The sequence below is a fragment of the Gopherus evgoodei genome, chromosome 19, assembly GCF_007399415.2.
Source record: "Gopherus evgoodei ecotype Sinaloan lineage chromosome 19, rGopEvg1_v1.p, whole genome shotgun sequence".
NCBI lineage: Eukaryota > Metazoa > Chordata > Testudines > Testudinidae > Gopherus > Gopherus evgoodei.
This window is the reverse complement of record NC_044340.1, coordinates 20,997,755-21,013,483: the sequence shown is the minus strand read 5'-3', so window position 1 is coordinate 21,013,483 and position 15,729 is coordinate 20,997,755. Positions and strand designations below refer to the sequence as shown.

General features: G+C 54.5%; 1 protein-coding gene across 3 annotated transcripts in view; it reads left to right on the top strand.

The window, feature by feature from the left end:
- DSCAML1 (DS cell adhesion molecule like 1) overlaps positions 1-15,729 on the top strand; it is a 342,519-nt gene that overhangs the window by 201,249 nt on the left and 125,541 nt on the right. For 2 of the 3 annotated variants that reach the window (XM_030538636.1, XM_030538637.1), the window contains exons 4-8: positions 613-759; positions 6,474-6,752; positions 9,347-9,622; positions 10,862-11,158; positions 14,826-15,098. In XM_030538636.1, coding sequence (XP_030394496.1) covers positions 613-759; positions 6,474-6,752; positions 9,347-9,622; positions 10,862-11,158; positions 14,826-15,098 — 1,272 coding nt within the window. Of the gene's footprint in view, positions 1-612; positions 760-6,473; positions 6,753-9,346; positions 9,623-10,861; positions 11,159-14,825; positions 15,099-15,729 lie in introns of those variants that run through there. The other variant, XM_030538638.1, reaches the window with a different exon arrangement.

The following is a 15,729-nucleotide window of genomic DNA, read 5'->3' as shown; positions in this document are numbered from 1 at the left end:
ATGTTTTAAGTTAATCTGAAGATTGTGACCAACAAATACGTTCTAAAATGGGCATCTAACACCATTCCTATGGAATGTCCCTGTCCAGGTACTGGGCGTCCTGACGCCAGGTTTGCATTCTCGGGCAGACTCATTGACATGCAGAACGGTATCTGCACATCTGGCTTTCCGTTTGTATGCGCCTCTGATATGAACATACGCTGCAGCTCTCTTCTTTTCTAGGCCTGATTTTAGATACTTGTTTAAACTGCAGCCCCCGAGCTAAGGGAGGAGTCGGACCATTGCTTTGTCTGGGCTGCCCAGATGCTGTATTGACCACAGCGGGCTCTCATCCTGTTGCTAGCAGTTGCGCAGCTCCTCAGGTGCAGCAGGGCAAGTGACGGACAAATTTGTCCCCTGAATTCAGCTTTGAGCTTGTTCCTTTCCATAACTCTATGCAACTTCCTTGGGAGTTCCCCTGTTTTATGGATCTTCACTGAGAGATTCACAGGTGCATGCTTCACTCACCCCATCCCTGGGATGCTTCTTACTGCCTAGTGATGAAATATGTTTAGTTTGATCAAACACAGAGCAATAACCAGACTTTTTCCTCTCTTCTGCTTGTGTCTCCAGAAAATAGGTTTTTTATTACTTTTTATGGAGGTTTGTACATATCGGACGTGCAGAAAGAAGATGCCTTGTCCACCTACAGGTGTATCACCAAGCACAAGTACAGTGGAGAGACACGCCAGAGCAATGGGGCTAGGCTCTCCGTGTCAGGTAAGTCTCTGGATCTGAACCTGAATCTGTGTGAGCGAGTCTGTGTCTTTAATCTTCTTATCTGGCCCCTGTCACCATGATATCAGAACACTCCCAGAATGGTAACGTGTATGTAAAATGCATGTAAAAGGACAGTCTAGGAGGTTCTGCTGAGACTGGGAAGCCCAGAACGAGAGCCTTGAAAGGGGATAGGTTTTCAGACAGTGCTGAGCTGAGCACCCACTCTTTCTGGTGTCTCGAGTTAAGAATGGCCACGTTGGGTCAGACCAATGGTCTGTCTAGCCCAGCATCCTATCCTTCAACAGTGGCCAATGCCCGCTGCCCCAGAAGGAATGAACAGAACAGGCAATCATCAAGTGATCCATCCCCTGTCGTCCAGTCCCAGCTTCTGGGGTTGCATCCCTGATCATCTTGGCTTATAGCCATTGATGGACTTGTCCTCCATGAACTTGTCTAATACTTTTTTTAAAATCTAGTTGTACTTTTGGCCTTCACAGCATCCCCTGGCAATGAGTTCCGCAGGTTGACTCTGCATTGTTGAACATCCAGAGTCGCTAGGCACTTTGGGACATCTTGGCCTCAGTTCTCTCTGTTTCCTCCAGTCAGCAGACAACGGCCTTTCTATTACCTGGGTGGGGGTTGTTTGTTTGCTTTATTTTCTGTGAGTATGTGGAGATGGGGGCAGCAGAGAGAGAATGAGGATGAGCGAAAGCCTGGGTGTGTGTTGGGGGGAAACAGTGGAGATGGGAAGATTTTATCCTCCTGTTCACCTCCAGGAGCATTAGCTCTTGGCCAGACAAGCCAGCACAAGTAGCCCCAGAGAGAGGCTCGGCTACTGTCCAGTTTGAATGTTCCCTGTGTGACTCTGCAGACAGGAGCCTGTAACAGGGTCCTGCAGGGCCCTCTTGGTTCTTGCCCCTGCTGTGCTGACGATGTCATTCAAAGACTGACCCTGGGGTTCAGAAACCACTGGTGTCGTTTGTTTACAGGTTGTGATCCCACCAACCTTTTCACCCTACACAGCTTGGGTTCTAGTGTCTGCACCCAGTGTGGGAGAGCCATTGCTCTGCTTCTTCTCCCCCGCCTGGCTTCTTTTCTCGCAGCCTTTTATATACCCCAGGCTAAGAGGGCGGGCAGCTGTCTCCCATTCACCAATTAGGTGCAGGTTTTCTCTAGCTGGCTCTAATTAACTTCCCTTAAGCGGGGCTGGTGTAACAGAGGGCTGAGTCAGCAGTTCTTGCCCAGCACCCTGTCGCAGAGCCTGACATGGGAACCACGGGGATCTGTGTAGGGTAGAGCTGGCCAAGCTGGTAGGACCTGTGCTGGAAGGAGCTCTGATCCATGTGTTAATTTATGGCTTTGGCTCTCAAAAGGTAGCCGATCAGTTATTTACATTGACTTCCATTTTCTTAGCAGTGTAATGGACATAACTCCCTCAATATATTAATTATGAACTGGTTACTATAGAGTTCTTAGAGAGGCTCTTGGTAGTACAGCAGGATAAAGCAATGGCCATTCGTCTCCGCAGGCTCTGTTCAAATGCCACCAAGGTCGCAAGCGCACGTGAGTGATGATTCCAGCCCACTCCTTCCTGAGCATTTCTCCACTGGGCAGAAATGACCATGACAGTTTCTTCACAGGGGGGAATTGCAGAGGGTTCGAGTGTTGGCATCTGAAGGGCGTCGACAGGGCTGGGTGTGGGGGGCCAGGGGGAATTGCAGAGGGTGCGAGTGTTGGGGTCTGAAGGGCGTCAGCAGGGATGGGGATGGGGGAGGAATTGCAGGGGGTACGAGTGTTGGGGTCTGATGGGTGTTGGCAGGGCTGAGTGTGGGGGCAATGGGGGGAATTGCGGGGATTCGAGTTCTGGGGTCTGAAGAGCGTCGGCAGGGCTGGATGTGGAGGGTTGGGAGGGGGAATTGCCGGGGGTGCGAGTGTTGGGGTCTGATGGGCATCGGCAGGGCTTGGTGTGAGGAGCCCGGGGTTGGGGGGAATTGCAGGGGGTGCGAGTGTTGGGGTCTGAAGGGCGTCGGCAGGGCTGGATGTGGAGGGTTGGGGGGAATTGTTGGGGATGTGAGTGTTGGGGTCTGATGGGCATCGGCAGGGCTGGGTGTTGGGGGATGAGGGGGAATTGCAAGGGGTGCGAGTGTTGGGGTCTGAAGGGCATCGGCAGGGCTGGATGTGGAGGGTTGGGAGGGGGAATTGCCGGGGGTGCGAGTGTTGGGGTCTGATGGGCATCGGCAGGGCTTGGTGTGAGGAGCCCGGGGTGGGGGGGAATTGCAGGGGGTGCGAGTGTTGGGGTCTGAAGGGCGTCGGCAGGGCTGGATGTGGAGGGTTGGGGGGAATTGTTGGGGATGTGAGTGTTGGGGTCTGATGGGCATCGGCAGGGCTGGGTGTTGGGGGATGAGGGGGAATTGCAAGGGGTGCGAGTGTTGGGGTCTGAAGGGCATCGGCAGGGCTGGATGTGGAGGGTTGGGAGGGGGATTGCCGGGGGTGCGAGTGTTGGGGTCTGATGGGCGTCGGCAGGGCTGGGTGTGAGGAGCCTGGGGCGGGGGGGAATTGCATGGGGTGTGAGTGTTGGAGTCTCAAAGGTGTCGGCTGGGCTTGGTGTGGAGAGCCTGGGGGGGAATTGCAGGGGGTGCGAGTGTTTGGGGTCTGAAGGGTATCGGCAGGGCTGGGTGTGGAGGGATGGGGGGGAATTGCCAGGGGTGTGAGTGTTGGGGTCTGATGGGCGGTAACAGGGCTGAGAGTGGGGGGCTGAGGGGGAATTGCTGGGGGTGCGAGTGTTGGGGTCTGGGCATCGCCAGGGCTGGGGGTAGGGGGGAATTGCTGGGGGTGTGAGTGTTGGGGTCTGGGCATCGCCAGGGCTGGGGGTAGGGGGGAATTGCTGGGGGTGTGAGTGTTGGGGTCTGAAGGGTGTTGGCAGGGATGGGGATGAGGGAGGAATTGCAGTGGGTGCAAGTGTTGGGATCTGATGGACATCAGCAGGGCTGGGTGTGGGGGGATGGGGAGGAATTGCCGGGGGTGCGAGTATTGGGGTCTGAAGGGCATCGGCAGGGCTGGGTGTTGGGGGTGGGGGGGAATTGCAGGGGGTGCGATTGCTGGGGTCTGAAGGGCGTCAGCAGGGCTGGGTGTAGGGGGCCCGGGGCCGGAATTGCAGGGGGTGCGAGTATTGGGGTCTGAAGGGCATCAGCAGGGCTGGGTGTGGGGGGATGGGGAGGCATTGCAGGGGGTGCGATTGCTGGGGTCTGAAGGGCGTCGGCAGGGCTGGTTGTGGGGAGCCTGGGTAGGAGTTAAGTGCCAGGGGTGCTGCAGATTAGCATGAGGGGTGTGGGCTGAGTTGTTTGTATGTGTGAGGTGTGGGGGGCAGGGCGGGAAAGCAGGAGGCACTAGAGGTCGGGACTGAAGTACCTGGGCACAGGTGCATGTGGAGATCCCAGGGCTTTAGATGGTTTTTGGGGGGTGACAAGTCAGGATTGGAGCTCCATCCAGAGACGTGTCAGGAAAGCTGACCCTGGCCTCCTGCACACTTTGGCAATTGTCCTCACCCTTCGCTGCTGTCCACTGACTCCCCCCAAAGTGATACAGGACGGGGTGGCTCTGGGGCGATTTCGTGTAGGTTAGTGAGATTGAGAGTCAGCTCTTTGCACAAGGCACAGACACCCCCTGCATTCTTGGTGCATCATCAGGACGTACTGGAAGAGGTGCAAGGGTTTGGCTCAGGGCTGGCTGGCCAGAAAGGGCTAACTAGTGGCAGCTCTCTGTGCAGGACCAGATGCAGCCGCCTTTCATCTAAGTTCGCTCATCTGCCGATTGCATTGCTCACCTGTCTTCCAGCCTCGCCCCACTCCACCTCCCCCCACACCTGGAAGTGAAGTGCAGCTGTCAGTTGGGTAGCCTGGCAAGCCGTGCGGCATGACACCAGGCTATGATGTGATGTGATGTGACAGGCCGGTATGTGAGCAGCCTGATGCGATGTGACGAAGATGCAAGTGATCCTGCAGCAGACGGCACAGTCTGTATTGCCGGGTGTTGCGAGGCGCTCCAGGCTTCACTGCCTGCCCAAGTTACTCTAATCGGGAGGGACTTCACTTGGCTTGAATTCAAGTCACCCCTTGCACCAACCAACTTAGAATCCCTAGTTCTCGGCCATATGTTTGTTGGCCTTGTTTGTGTTGGTTTTGTCTCCTGTGTTAACTGGTTGATGACCGTGCCCTGGCTGTGCGCTGTGGGCTTGTGGTGAGCAGAGGGTTGGATGGAGAATGGAAGAAGGGCTCCTAGGTTCCGTCTCCGACTCGCTGTGTGACCTGGGCATGTCACTTCTATTTCCATGCCTCATCAGTAGAAGAGGGATGATATGTAGCTACCCCACAGCGGGGTTGCAAGGGTTAAATCATGTTTGCTGGGCACTGTGTACTTCCCCAATGCACCTCTCAGCTGAGGACCTGCACATTGTCATTAGTATCCAGGAGCTACCACCTTGCCGCCCCATGGCTGTTGAGCGAAGTAGCTGTCTGAAGGGCAACACCTGCCCGCGAGGAGGCAGACCCTGGGGGAGGAGGTGGAGCTAGGTCAGCCACTGGGACTGGCATGCTGGGCCACAGAGTTAGCAGCTGGGCTGACCAGAAGTACAGACCCCTTACTAGTATGTCCCCCCACCTGACGGGCATGGACAGGAACCGCCCCTTCCCTGGGCTTTGCTCTGTTCTCTTCTGAGGACAAGACCCCCCCAGTCCCGCTCACCAGGCTTCATATTGTCTTCTCATATGGACAGGACCCCCCGCCCACTCACCCGTCCTGGGCTTTGCGCTGTCCTCTCCCATGCTGGGGGGTGTTCTGTTTTGGGGTGGGGGTGCTCAATCTGGCTTGGCCCCATGCTGGCCAGAGCCAGTATTTCCATGTCATGGTGTTTTACTGCAGTGTGGGTGCAATGAAAGCCGTGTCTTTCCCCTGGAATTGAATTCCATACCTGAGACTCAGTGGTTAATTTTCACCACTCCTGGCCGCCTGATGGGCCCCTGTCCTTGTGAATGCTGAAGTATACCACAGAATGTATGTCTTTTGCACCAGTTAGGTCGCCTTACATAGCTCTTACTGTGCTGTACTTACCCCACCCTCTCATAGTGCGTCTGTCTCCCTACCTTCCTGGGAAGAGAAGCGGGGGGAGTGGGGAGGTCAGCCCAGCTACTGCCCCACCCTAGGCCAGTCGCCCTGCTCACTGAGTACACGCTAGGCCCCCACCTGCCTCCCTGGTCACACCTGTCCCTCTCCCACAGGTGCATGCAAGCCGTGCTGCAATTGGCAGGGCCCCAGCTGAGCTCGTAGGCTGGGTGGGTTGCACTGGCCGGCCCGAAAGCAGCAGCATGTGTTCACTCTGGACCCAGGGCTGCAGCTGGCTGTCCCATTCCTGACCATGCCATGGGCTGTCCTGCCATCTACAATACCCAGGGGTCTTCAGAGGAGGAGAGCCCATGTCTGGAGAGTTTGTAGCTGAGTTCTGTGGTTGTGGCTGCCCCCAGGTCACTAAGCACAGGCTTTCCCTGGTGTCCCTGTCCTGGTGATGGCCCAGACAAGACTCCTGGGTCCCCAGTGTTTATAACCAAACACTCTAGTTTACCCACATCATGCACCAGCCAGATGGTGCAGGCTGAAGGAAGAATGTGTCGGCCTTTGCTCCATATCTGCTTCTGAGCAGCTCATTTCCCCTCTGCTCTTAGACCCAGCAGAATCCATTCCTACCATCCTAGATGGCTTTCAGTCCAGGGAGCTAAAGGCAGGCCAGCTGGTGGAGCTTCCGTGCATCGCCTCCGGGTACCCAAACCCAGCCATCCGGTGGATCAAGGATGGGCGCCCACTCCCTGCAGACAGCAGGTGGACCAAACGCATCACAGGACTGACAATCAGTGACCTGCGCGGGGAGGACAGTGGGACCTACATCTGTGAGGTCACAAACACCTTCGGGTCGGCAGAGGTCACCGGGACCCTCACAGTCATAGGTGAGAGCTGACCAAACAATGGAGAGTGTAAAGTTATGGGCCTCTCCATTGTACATCTGAGGACCAGGGAGTGGGGGCAGTGGGCACATCTGGGGAATGGGGGTTGGGGGCAGGGGGCACATCTGGGGAACAGGGGGTGGGGGCAGTGGGCACATCTGGGGAATGGGAGTTGGAGGCAGGGGGCACATCTGGGGAATGGGGGTTGGGGGCAGTGGGTACATCTGGGGAATGGGGGTTGGGGGCAGGGGGGACATCTGGGGAACGGGGGGTGGGCACATCTCCAGAAAGCATCCATCCATCTCTTCAGAGACAGTAATCCTGGTTTTTGTTCATCTCATTTTATTAATATTGGAGCTGGGCATGGGCCAAGACGGTAAATCCCACCCCCTCCCACTTCCAGACTTTGTGTCCAGTGGGATCTGAGGGCCATGGTTCAGGCCCATCTTTGCTCAGATCAGAAAGGGCCTTCCTGGACTCCCCAGAGCCTGAACAATCAGCAAAGTGGGCATTAAAGGGGAGTCGTGACTGCTGCCGGATAGCCTGGTGCTGCAACGGAGTTTTGATTTTGATTCTCCCATGCACGTTGGGTTTGGTTGCCCAGATGCCTTGGCCTGCGTGGGTTTTCCATGCCTTGGGTTATGTTCTGTGTGTTAGTGTTATGGCCCATTTTACTGGCTTCTCCTTAAAAATCAGTAATAGTTAGGTGTGCAACTGGATTTCATTGATCATGCCCTGGGGCGGGGGCGTCCTCTCCAACCTCCCAAAGTCCTGGCCCGGCGTTCCTTGGCCCTCTGTTAAACCTGGGATGGATTGTCTGGGGGCATCTCCCACTGGGGTTGTTCCAAAGTTCTGGTCAGGAATCTAGAGACACGCCCAAGGTCATCCCAGGGCTGTTGATTTGCATGGGGCAGGTGGTTCTGAGGGATTGTAGCATGGCTATTGCTGGTCTCCGTTCCAGAACTGCCTGAGATGGGTGGGTGATCAGAATGAAATAGCCCTCTGGGCCCTGGCTGTTGTACAAAGCCTTGTACATCGCAGGCTCGGGACGTTAACTGCGCTGTGTGCCGGAGCACAGTCTGGTGTTACATGCCCAGCTCAGAGCATTTGAAAGAAGTTTGTTTATTTATATCGCAGCAACATATCTCCGAGAGCTCCAGATTTACCATCTTAATGGAGGGAACAGACTGGGATTGGTGGAAAACCAGAGCGCTACATTGAGAGACTTTCAATGTATGACTGGTTGGGTTATTAGTGTTAGTTTTATATTAGGGGCCTGCATGTTTTGTTTTGTTTGATTTTATATTTAATAAACTCCAGCCAAACAGTAAATTCTGTCACGCGTTGGTCCTGGGGATCTCCTCTGTCCCCAGTAACCCAGCTGTGTAGCATGCCACTGGGGATGGGGGGCATGTTTGCCCCAGCTCTTGCAGTGACACTCAGCGTGTTCTGCGTGTCTGTGGAGGAGCAGGCGGGGGTGCGTGCGTGGGGCTGGATCAGAAGGAGAGGCCCCACCCAACAGAACAGCATGCTTAGCGAGCAGCTCCAGGGAAGTCTCTGCTCAGAGCAGGCCTGTCACACCTAGCACGTCAGCTCGCTGTGATGTCTACTTCCAAACGCAGCCAGCCTCTTCACGCCTGCCAGGGCAGCTCCTGTGCAGTCAAAGCGAAAACGATACACAGGGGAGGCACTGCCTGCCCCCCGCGCTCCTGGCTGGTGGGCATGTTGCCCACACCACGCAGAGAAGCGTGTGTGGGGGTGACATTAAGATGAGGGGCCCTTGCTGCAGACTCTGAGGAAGGTCAGGGACACACCTGGCTTATTGTGCACTGACATTTCACGTGCAGTCAGGCGAAAGCTTCCCGGGGAGAGACGGGAGAGAGACCACGTTAATCAAGGGACTAACAGAGTGCGCTGTGCAAGGAGTGCTCCATCTCCCAGCCGAGCTGGTGCCGGCCGCCGCGCCAGCCTCGCCCTGCCCCCTGCGCTGTGATGGCTCCTCCGGGCCGTGATGGATGCAGGCACACTAACACCCTGCCCCTCCCCCCATCTAGCCCCCAGCAGGGGTAGGTTTTGTGTAATGCTCCTGCTTCCAGCAAGCTCCCTTTCCCCTTGCCCCTGACTCAGTGGCTAATGGAAAGGCGTAGAAGCAGGGGGCTGGGCCTGCAGCTGGTCTGCCCTTCCCAGGAGTTTGCTGGTTGAGGCAGACTCCTGAGCCCAGCCAGCGAACACACATTTGAATGCAAATTGCCTTGTCTACACTAGGACTTGAGCGTGTGCTCACTAGCGCGTGCTGAAAACACACCTGGTTCCTAGTGAAGCCAAGGCCTTGCTGTGCTCACTGTGGCAGGTCACTTGCAGCGTTCCTGACAGCAGCTTGCTGGCATCCTCCTGCTGCAGCCCAGGGAGTAGAAGGGAGACCTTGCCACTACTCAGCGTGATGGGGCCAGATCACACCCTGGTGCAGCTCGGCTGGTGCCACTCGGGTTCCCCTGGGGCCCTCCACCGCCTGTGCCGAGAGAGCAATCGCTGGATCCTTTCCCCAGGCCATGAGCCCTGAGTGTTTTTTCTCTTGCCTCCCACCCTGTCTTGCACAGACCCTCTGCACGTGAGCCTCACGCCAAAGAAGCTGAAGACAGGCATTGGCAGCACAGTCATCCTCTCCTGTGCCCTCAGCGGCTCGCCTGAGTACGCCCTCCGTTGGTACCGCAACACAGACCTGGTGGTGCTGGACAACTACATCTCCATCCGGGGGATTAGCAACGAGACTCTCCTTATCACTGCCGCGCAGAAGAGTCACTCTGGGGCCTACCAGTGTTTTGCCACCCGGAAAGCCCAAACGGCGCAGGACTTCTCCATCATCGCGCTGGAGGGTGAGTCGGCTTCTCGGAAATGATGGTGAGGAGGGGAGTCAGAGGGTCTCTCCAGCATCCTCTGCCACCCCTGGAAGCTCTGTGTGCAAACAAGTGCAAGGGAGATTTACAGCGTCCCTAGGAGAGGAGAATGTTGCCCATTAATTAGACCCTACTCCCCTACTTCCTGGGCTGTGTGTACTGGCCAGTGGGCTCCAGAGCTGTCTCCACACACCCCTCTGCGTCCTGTGCTGGCAAAGTTTGCCCACTTCTGCACCTGGAAGCGAAGAGGTTCTGCTATGCCAAGCTCTCCCCAAGTGCTTGGATGCTCCCAGTGCTCCCAAGGTGCTTCGCAACAGTTCACTGAACTACGCCATGCAATGCCCATGTGATGTAGGAGTCACTCAACCCAGCACTGAAATGCAGCTATTTCTGGGGGGAACCAATGCTTATTTAACAGCACTAACAACGCTGCCCAGTATTTCAGGAAAGGGAGGGAAGAAGAATTCCTGTCTGCAGGAGGAGTTAGGTGAGGCTGAATGTATTTCCCAGACATGGTGTGGTCAGGAAGATGCGGTCCTTTAGTGAAGGTCCTAGGGCACTTTTGATAACAGGTGTAAGCTGCTGTAATAACTGCAGGGAGAGAACCATAGCTGGGCCCTGTCCTCTGCAGAGAGGGTCTGTACCAAGAAAGCAAAAGAAGCGACAATGGGGAAAGGAGGAGCTGCCAGGTGGGGCTCATGGTGGTTCCCTGGCCTTGGGTCTGGGCCTATCCTCCCCTGAGGCATTCTCCCTTCTCTGCCTCCCAAGCAGTGTCTTTCCTTCGAGTGCATGTGCAAGGGGGAAGGCTGGGCCCTGTGTCCCTGCTCCCTCACGCTCCCATTTATGTCTCATCTGAAAAACGCTACTAAACTGATGTCCCCCTGGTTCTCACCAGCCCCTTTGAAAGCAGCAGCCCTCCTCCTTGGGGAATGCAGGCTGGGATGATGGGGCCCTGGCCAGGGAGTATGGAGTGTCAGGCACGTTCACCCTGTTGGTTTGTTGTTTGTTTGTGTCGTGGAAACACTAGGGGTTCTGGTCCAGGCCTGTGGCTCAATTGTGCTGGGCCCTGGACAAACAGAACAGGATGCCCCTGCCCCCAGAGAACACACAGTCTAAGCAGTGTTTAAAACCCTCACTCCAGCTTGTGCCTAAACGCAGCTGCTTGCGAGGGCCCCAGCCTGAAGCCCTAATGTGCCCCTCTCCGGGTGTCTCTCCTAGATGGGACCCCCCGGATCGTCTCCTCCTTCAGCGAGAAAGTGGTCAACCCGGGCGAGCAGTTCTCCCTGATGTGTGCTGCCAAAGGCGCTCCCCCACCCACTGTCACCTGGGCCTTGGACGATGAGCCCATCCAGAGGGACAACGGGCACCGCACCAACCAGTACACCATGTCGGACGGCACCACCGTGAGCCACATGAACGTGACCAGCCCGCAGATCAAGGATGGAGGGGTGTACCGGTGCACCGCGCGGAACTCAGTGGGCAGCGCCGAATACCAAGCGCGAATAAACGTAAGAGGTGCCTGTCTACTTTTAAATATCAGCATAGGACTCGTACTGGGCTTTGTTCTGTTCTGTTTTTTGGTAGAATCTCTCTTCTTTTGTGCTGTTCCACCCAGCTCCCCCAGTGCCCTGCCATACTTTTAAAGTTGCTTCAAATCATCAGCATGCACTTGGTCGAACAAACCTTCCCCGTGGCTCATCAAGTGAGGCAGAATGTGGGGAGCCTATGGAACTCATTGCCACAAGATAATATTGAGGCCAAAAGCTTAGCAGGAATCCCAGAAGAATCGGGTATTTACGTGGCTGTTGTGGACATCGACAGCCCTGAGGAGTGTGGTGAACCCCCACGCTGCTCTCCTGAAGCTAAGATTCAGCAATGGGAAATGGATTGTACCCTCCTCTGAAGCATCTGGTGCTGGCCACTGTCGGAGATGGGGCTGAACGGGTCCCAGCCTGGGCCTGGCTAGCCATCCCAAGGTGCATGGCTCTCCCATTCCAAACATTTTGTAACAGAGTGAGGCAAACGGCTCAATTCATAAAGCAGAGCCCTGTCTCGTGGGCCAGCTCTCAGAGAGTGGCTCTGCACTGTTCCTGGGGTGTTGTCAGGGTCACCGTGCTGCAGAGGTGCTGACTGAGGAAGCCCCGTGCATCTCAGCGGAACATGGTTCCCTGCTCCTCAGGGGTTATGTTCCAGAGCTACACTGGGCCAGACTGCAGATCCAGACTCCCCCAGAGCTGGCAGCTGTCACATGCCAGATAAGTTCATTGCAATTTCCACCTTCAAACTGCATGTCCTTTCCATTTCTTTTTCTGCAAAGTTTGTGGGAGAAGTTAACGCTCATCGAAGTGCAGGATTTTGCTGCCGGAAGTTAGGAAGAGTGCAAGCTTCATATGCCCCGCCCTGCCAATGCACACCAGTTCTGACCTGCAGCACCCCCCTTCCAGTCCTGCCCCACTGCCCCGGCTTCGCCAGTGTAACTCACTCCTGATCTGCTCCACCTCCTACTATTTCAATCTGGGCATTGGGGAGAAATCCATCTTCTCCTCCCTCCTAATCCTAATGCATCTTGGTCCTCACCTGCAATGTCATCTGCAGCATCTCCAGCAATACCAGCCATTGGTTTCTGAGCAGATATTGCCAATTGCACCAACTATTGCATTTGGAAGGAGCCGCCAATTTAATTCCCACTACAGCCCTGGGAGGATTTGGGACCCAGCTCCCCAGAGATGAGAGCTAGCGCACTCACCCACTCTGCTCTCATGCTGTTGATTAAAGTGCAGTTGGTAAATGTCTGTTCCCCTGGAGACCAGCTCCAGCTGATCGCGTGCCCAGTCCCAGGGTATGAGCAGTTGTGATGGCCAGCGGGATCGTGCCCTGCAAGGTCTCTGCCTAACTTTCCCCTACTTGTTTTAACTGGCCAGTGCCTTCGGGCCCTGCCTCACCTCTGACCTGTCCAACTCATAACTCTGACTCTGTCCTTCCTTCCCAGCACTAACTGCCCATAGGTGTTGTAACGTGTATTAGACCCGAGGGCGAGTCAATTTGTTAAATCATGACAAATGAGCTGAATTTTCCCTTTGATTTGTCTGAGCTGTATTTTCTTTGTCCGCTCAAATCCATTGTGCTGTTAATCATTCCTCTTGTTATGGTTGGAGCATGCTGCTGTTTGCATTACAGGGACTTCTGGTGGGCAAAATTCTAAGGCACAAGGTACAGTATTAGCCGGTGACCATTCATGCTTCTGATTGTATAGGTATGAACTAGACAAAGCCAAAAGTAACATTATTTTGTCTACCAGAAGCAAGTTTGAATGGCTGTGTTCATCTGTGTCTCCGGTTTGCCATGGATCTAGTGGTGTTTGTCTGGAAGTCCAGTGAAGCTGGGCTTTGGCAGCCATTTATCACTAAATCTGGAGCAAGTTCATCGCTTAGCAATGGGAATCACTAGCAAAGTTTGTTATTGAACTTTTTGTTTTTTAACTACAGATCCCTAGATTAGAATGCAGGGTTCCTTCGCCTGGGTACATGCACGTCCCTCCCCCAGGGTCAAGGGGCTGTTCATCAGGAGCAAGGTTTTACAACTTTTCCAAGTCCTCTGTCAAATGTACTCCCACTTTTACACACCCACCCACACCCTTTCTTTTCTGCTGGTCAGGAAGCCAGTGTTCCGTGGCCAGTACAATGCACAGGTGTGTGTTCCTGAGAAACGGCTGCTCAAAGTGAGTTAGCTGGGTCTGAAGCTACCGGTGCTGCATTTGAGTCAAGAGGCAGGCAGGCAGGGCTGGGAGCTCTAGGTTGCCTGGATTGTTTCCACTCCACCCCAAAACTGTCTTGGAGTGTGCAGCCCTTTTCCGCTTCAGTGCTCAGGGGAGAACTTTGTGGCTGATGCCTCTTATAAGATGCTTTTTTCTGTGCTGGGTGTTTTCTTTTGATGGACTCTCCGTTTTTGAAGTCGTATCTCGTCAGCACCCCAGAGTGACGGCTGGCAGGAAGAGAGTTTTTAAATCCATTTTTTATATTATTTCCCAATTGCTTTGGAGCATTAGAAGTGGCGGCTTTACCAGAATTTGAGGCAGCTGAAAGCATCACCAAAGCAGTTTCTCCCACTTCTGCCTCCCCCCACCCCCAATCTCATCTTATTTTCAGAGTTTCCAGGAAAACTCCCCCAATTGTGGAATCCCTTCTCAGTAGCTTTTGGAGAGAAGGGGTAGGAGAGATAGGAAAAGTATTAAAAAGTGAAAGCAGCAAACTGCTTTTGAATGCGTTTGTTTTACATGCCACTGAAATGGATCTTCTGTAGGAGCGTCCTGCATACCTCATAAAGTGGGAGTTCTGCGGTTCACCGCAGGCTGGGAGCCGAGATACAGTTGATCTTTACACTGTAGGTGGAGTATTAGGTTGCTGTTTCATTTGGGCAACAGCTGATAAACAGGAGAACAATACAGTTGTTGATCTAAGAAACGTGGTGTTGAAATACTCAAGTGTAGTGTTCTCCTGATCCATAAACCAGTCTCAAAGCCGGATAGAAACCACTCAGCAGTGTATCCCCAGCTGGAGGCTCAGGCAGGCTGATTTTTAAAGTTGAGTTAAAATAGTTTGCAATTGAGGTAGGTGGCATAAGGTCCTGCTCCCAGCATATTCCTTCAGCAAGAGAGGGTAGCTTTGTTTTTAAAGAGACATGCAGGGCCGCTGGGAGTGTTAGAAGCTGAATGGAGCTTAGGAAAGTAGGGCAGAAACATACAGTCTGTCCCTAGCATTAGCAGGGGTGGGTTCAGAGGTGTGCAGAGAGTGCCCCAGGGACAGAACTTTCACAGCTGAGCATGGAAGTGACACCCATACAATTTGGCTGTGATTTTAAAAAGCAGCTAAGTAGTTCTGGAGCACGTGTCCCAGTGACTTTCATTGGGGCGCGTGTGCCCTTTGGAATATCACCCTTTGTGCACCAGTGGCTGGTGCCAAAGTTTGTCAAAAGCTGGCTCTGCAATTTCTGAGTGCGTGCAGCATGGGAGGGCACTCATATTTGAGCTGTTGCCTCCCCCTTCCCAAACACGAGCAAACCCTAAGTATTTATCTTGCCTCATTTGCCTACGAAATGTGCTCTGAAATAGCAACAGATCTGTGTGCAAACAAATTGCTCTTCGGAATTAACCTAGCCTGCCTCTTTCACCCTTCCCACAATTTAGGTCCCCCGAGTATCCGAGCCATGAAGAATATAACGGCTGTGGCGGGTAGGGACACCTTCATCAACTGCAGGGTGATCGGGTATCCGTACTATTCCATCAAGTGGTACAAGGACGCCTTGCTGCTTCCAGATAACCACCGCCAGGTGGTCTTTGAGAACGGGACCCTTAAGTTGATGGATGTGCAGAAGGGCATGGATGAAGGGGAGTATCTCTGCAGCGTCCTGATCCAGCCGCAGCTTTCCATCAGCCAGAGCGTCCACGTTACCGTGAAAGGTAGGAGGCTGGGAGCGCTAACGCTGCCCCTGGCTTTAACAGGGGACTCACTCTCCTACCCTGGTGTCCTGCCAGTTCTTTGAGTCTCTAGTGTGCTAGTTGCAGGTGACTTTCAGGGAGGTGCCTGTTGTAGCCAGCAGCCCAGCTGGCTAATTTCAGCATTGTCCTTTTGGTGTTCTCTCTCTCTGATGCGTGGCAACCAGAGAGTCTGAGCTGTCCCACCATCCCTGGGTTTTATTGGGGCGGGAGGCCAAGAGAGCACAGTCACCTCAGCCTGGTTTGGTCTTGGGGAGCCCAGCAGTGGGGAGGGGAGAAAGGGTAACAGTCAGGAATGCTGCTGGAAAATCCCCAATCTCTTGCCTGTGACATGTTTGTTGCCGAAGCCTTTGCCAATTGCCAGTCCCAGGCAATCTTGACAGATGCTGCAAGGGGCACCTCTCCCTTCCCATGCTCTTCTGGACCGTTCGGCTGCACTGACTAGTCTGCCTCCCACCCACAGCCCCGGGGACACCAAGAGCTCCCCGTGCTCAGTTGCACATGTACAAATTCTTCCCCAGGGGTCGCACATTTGGGGGTCCAGGCAGAGCAGAGGTCGCACTCGAATAATTTTGAGCACGTTGCTGCTGTGGGA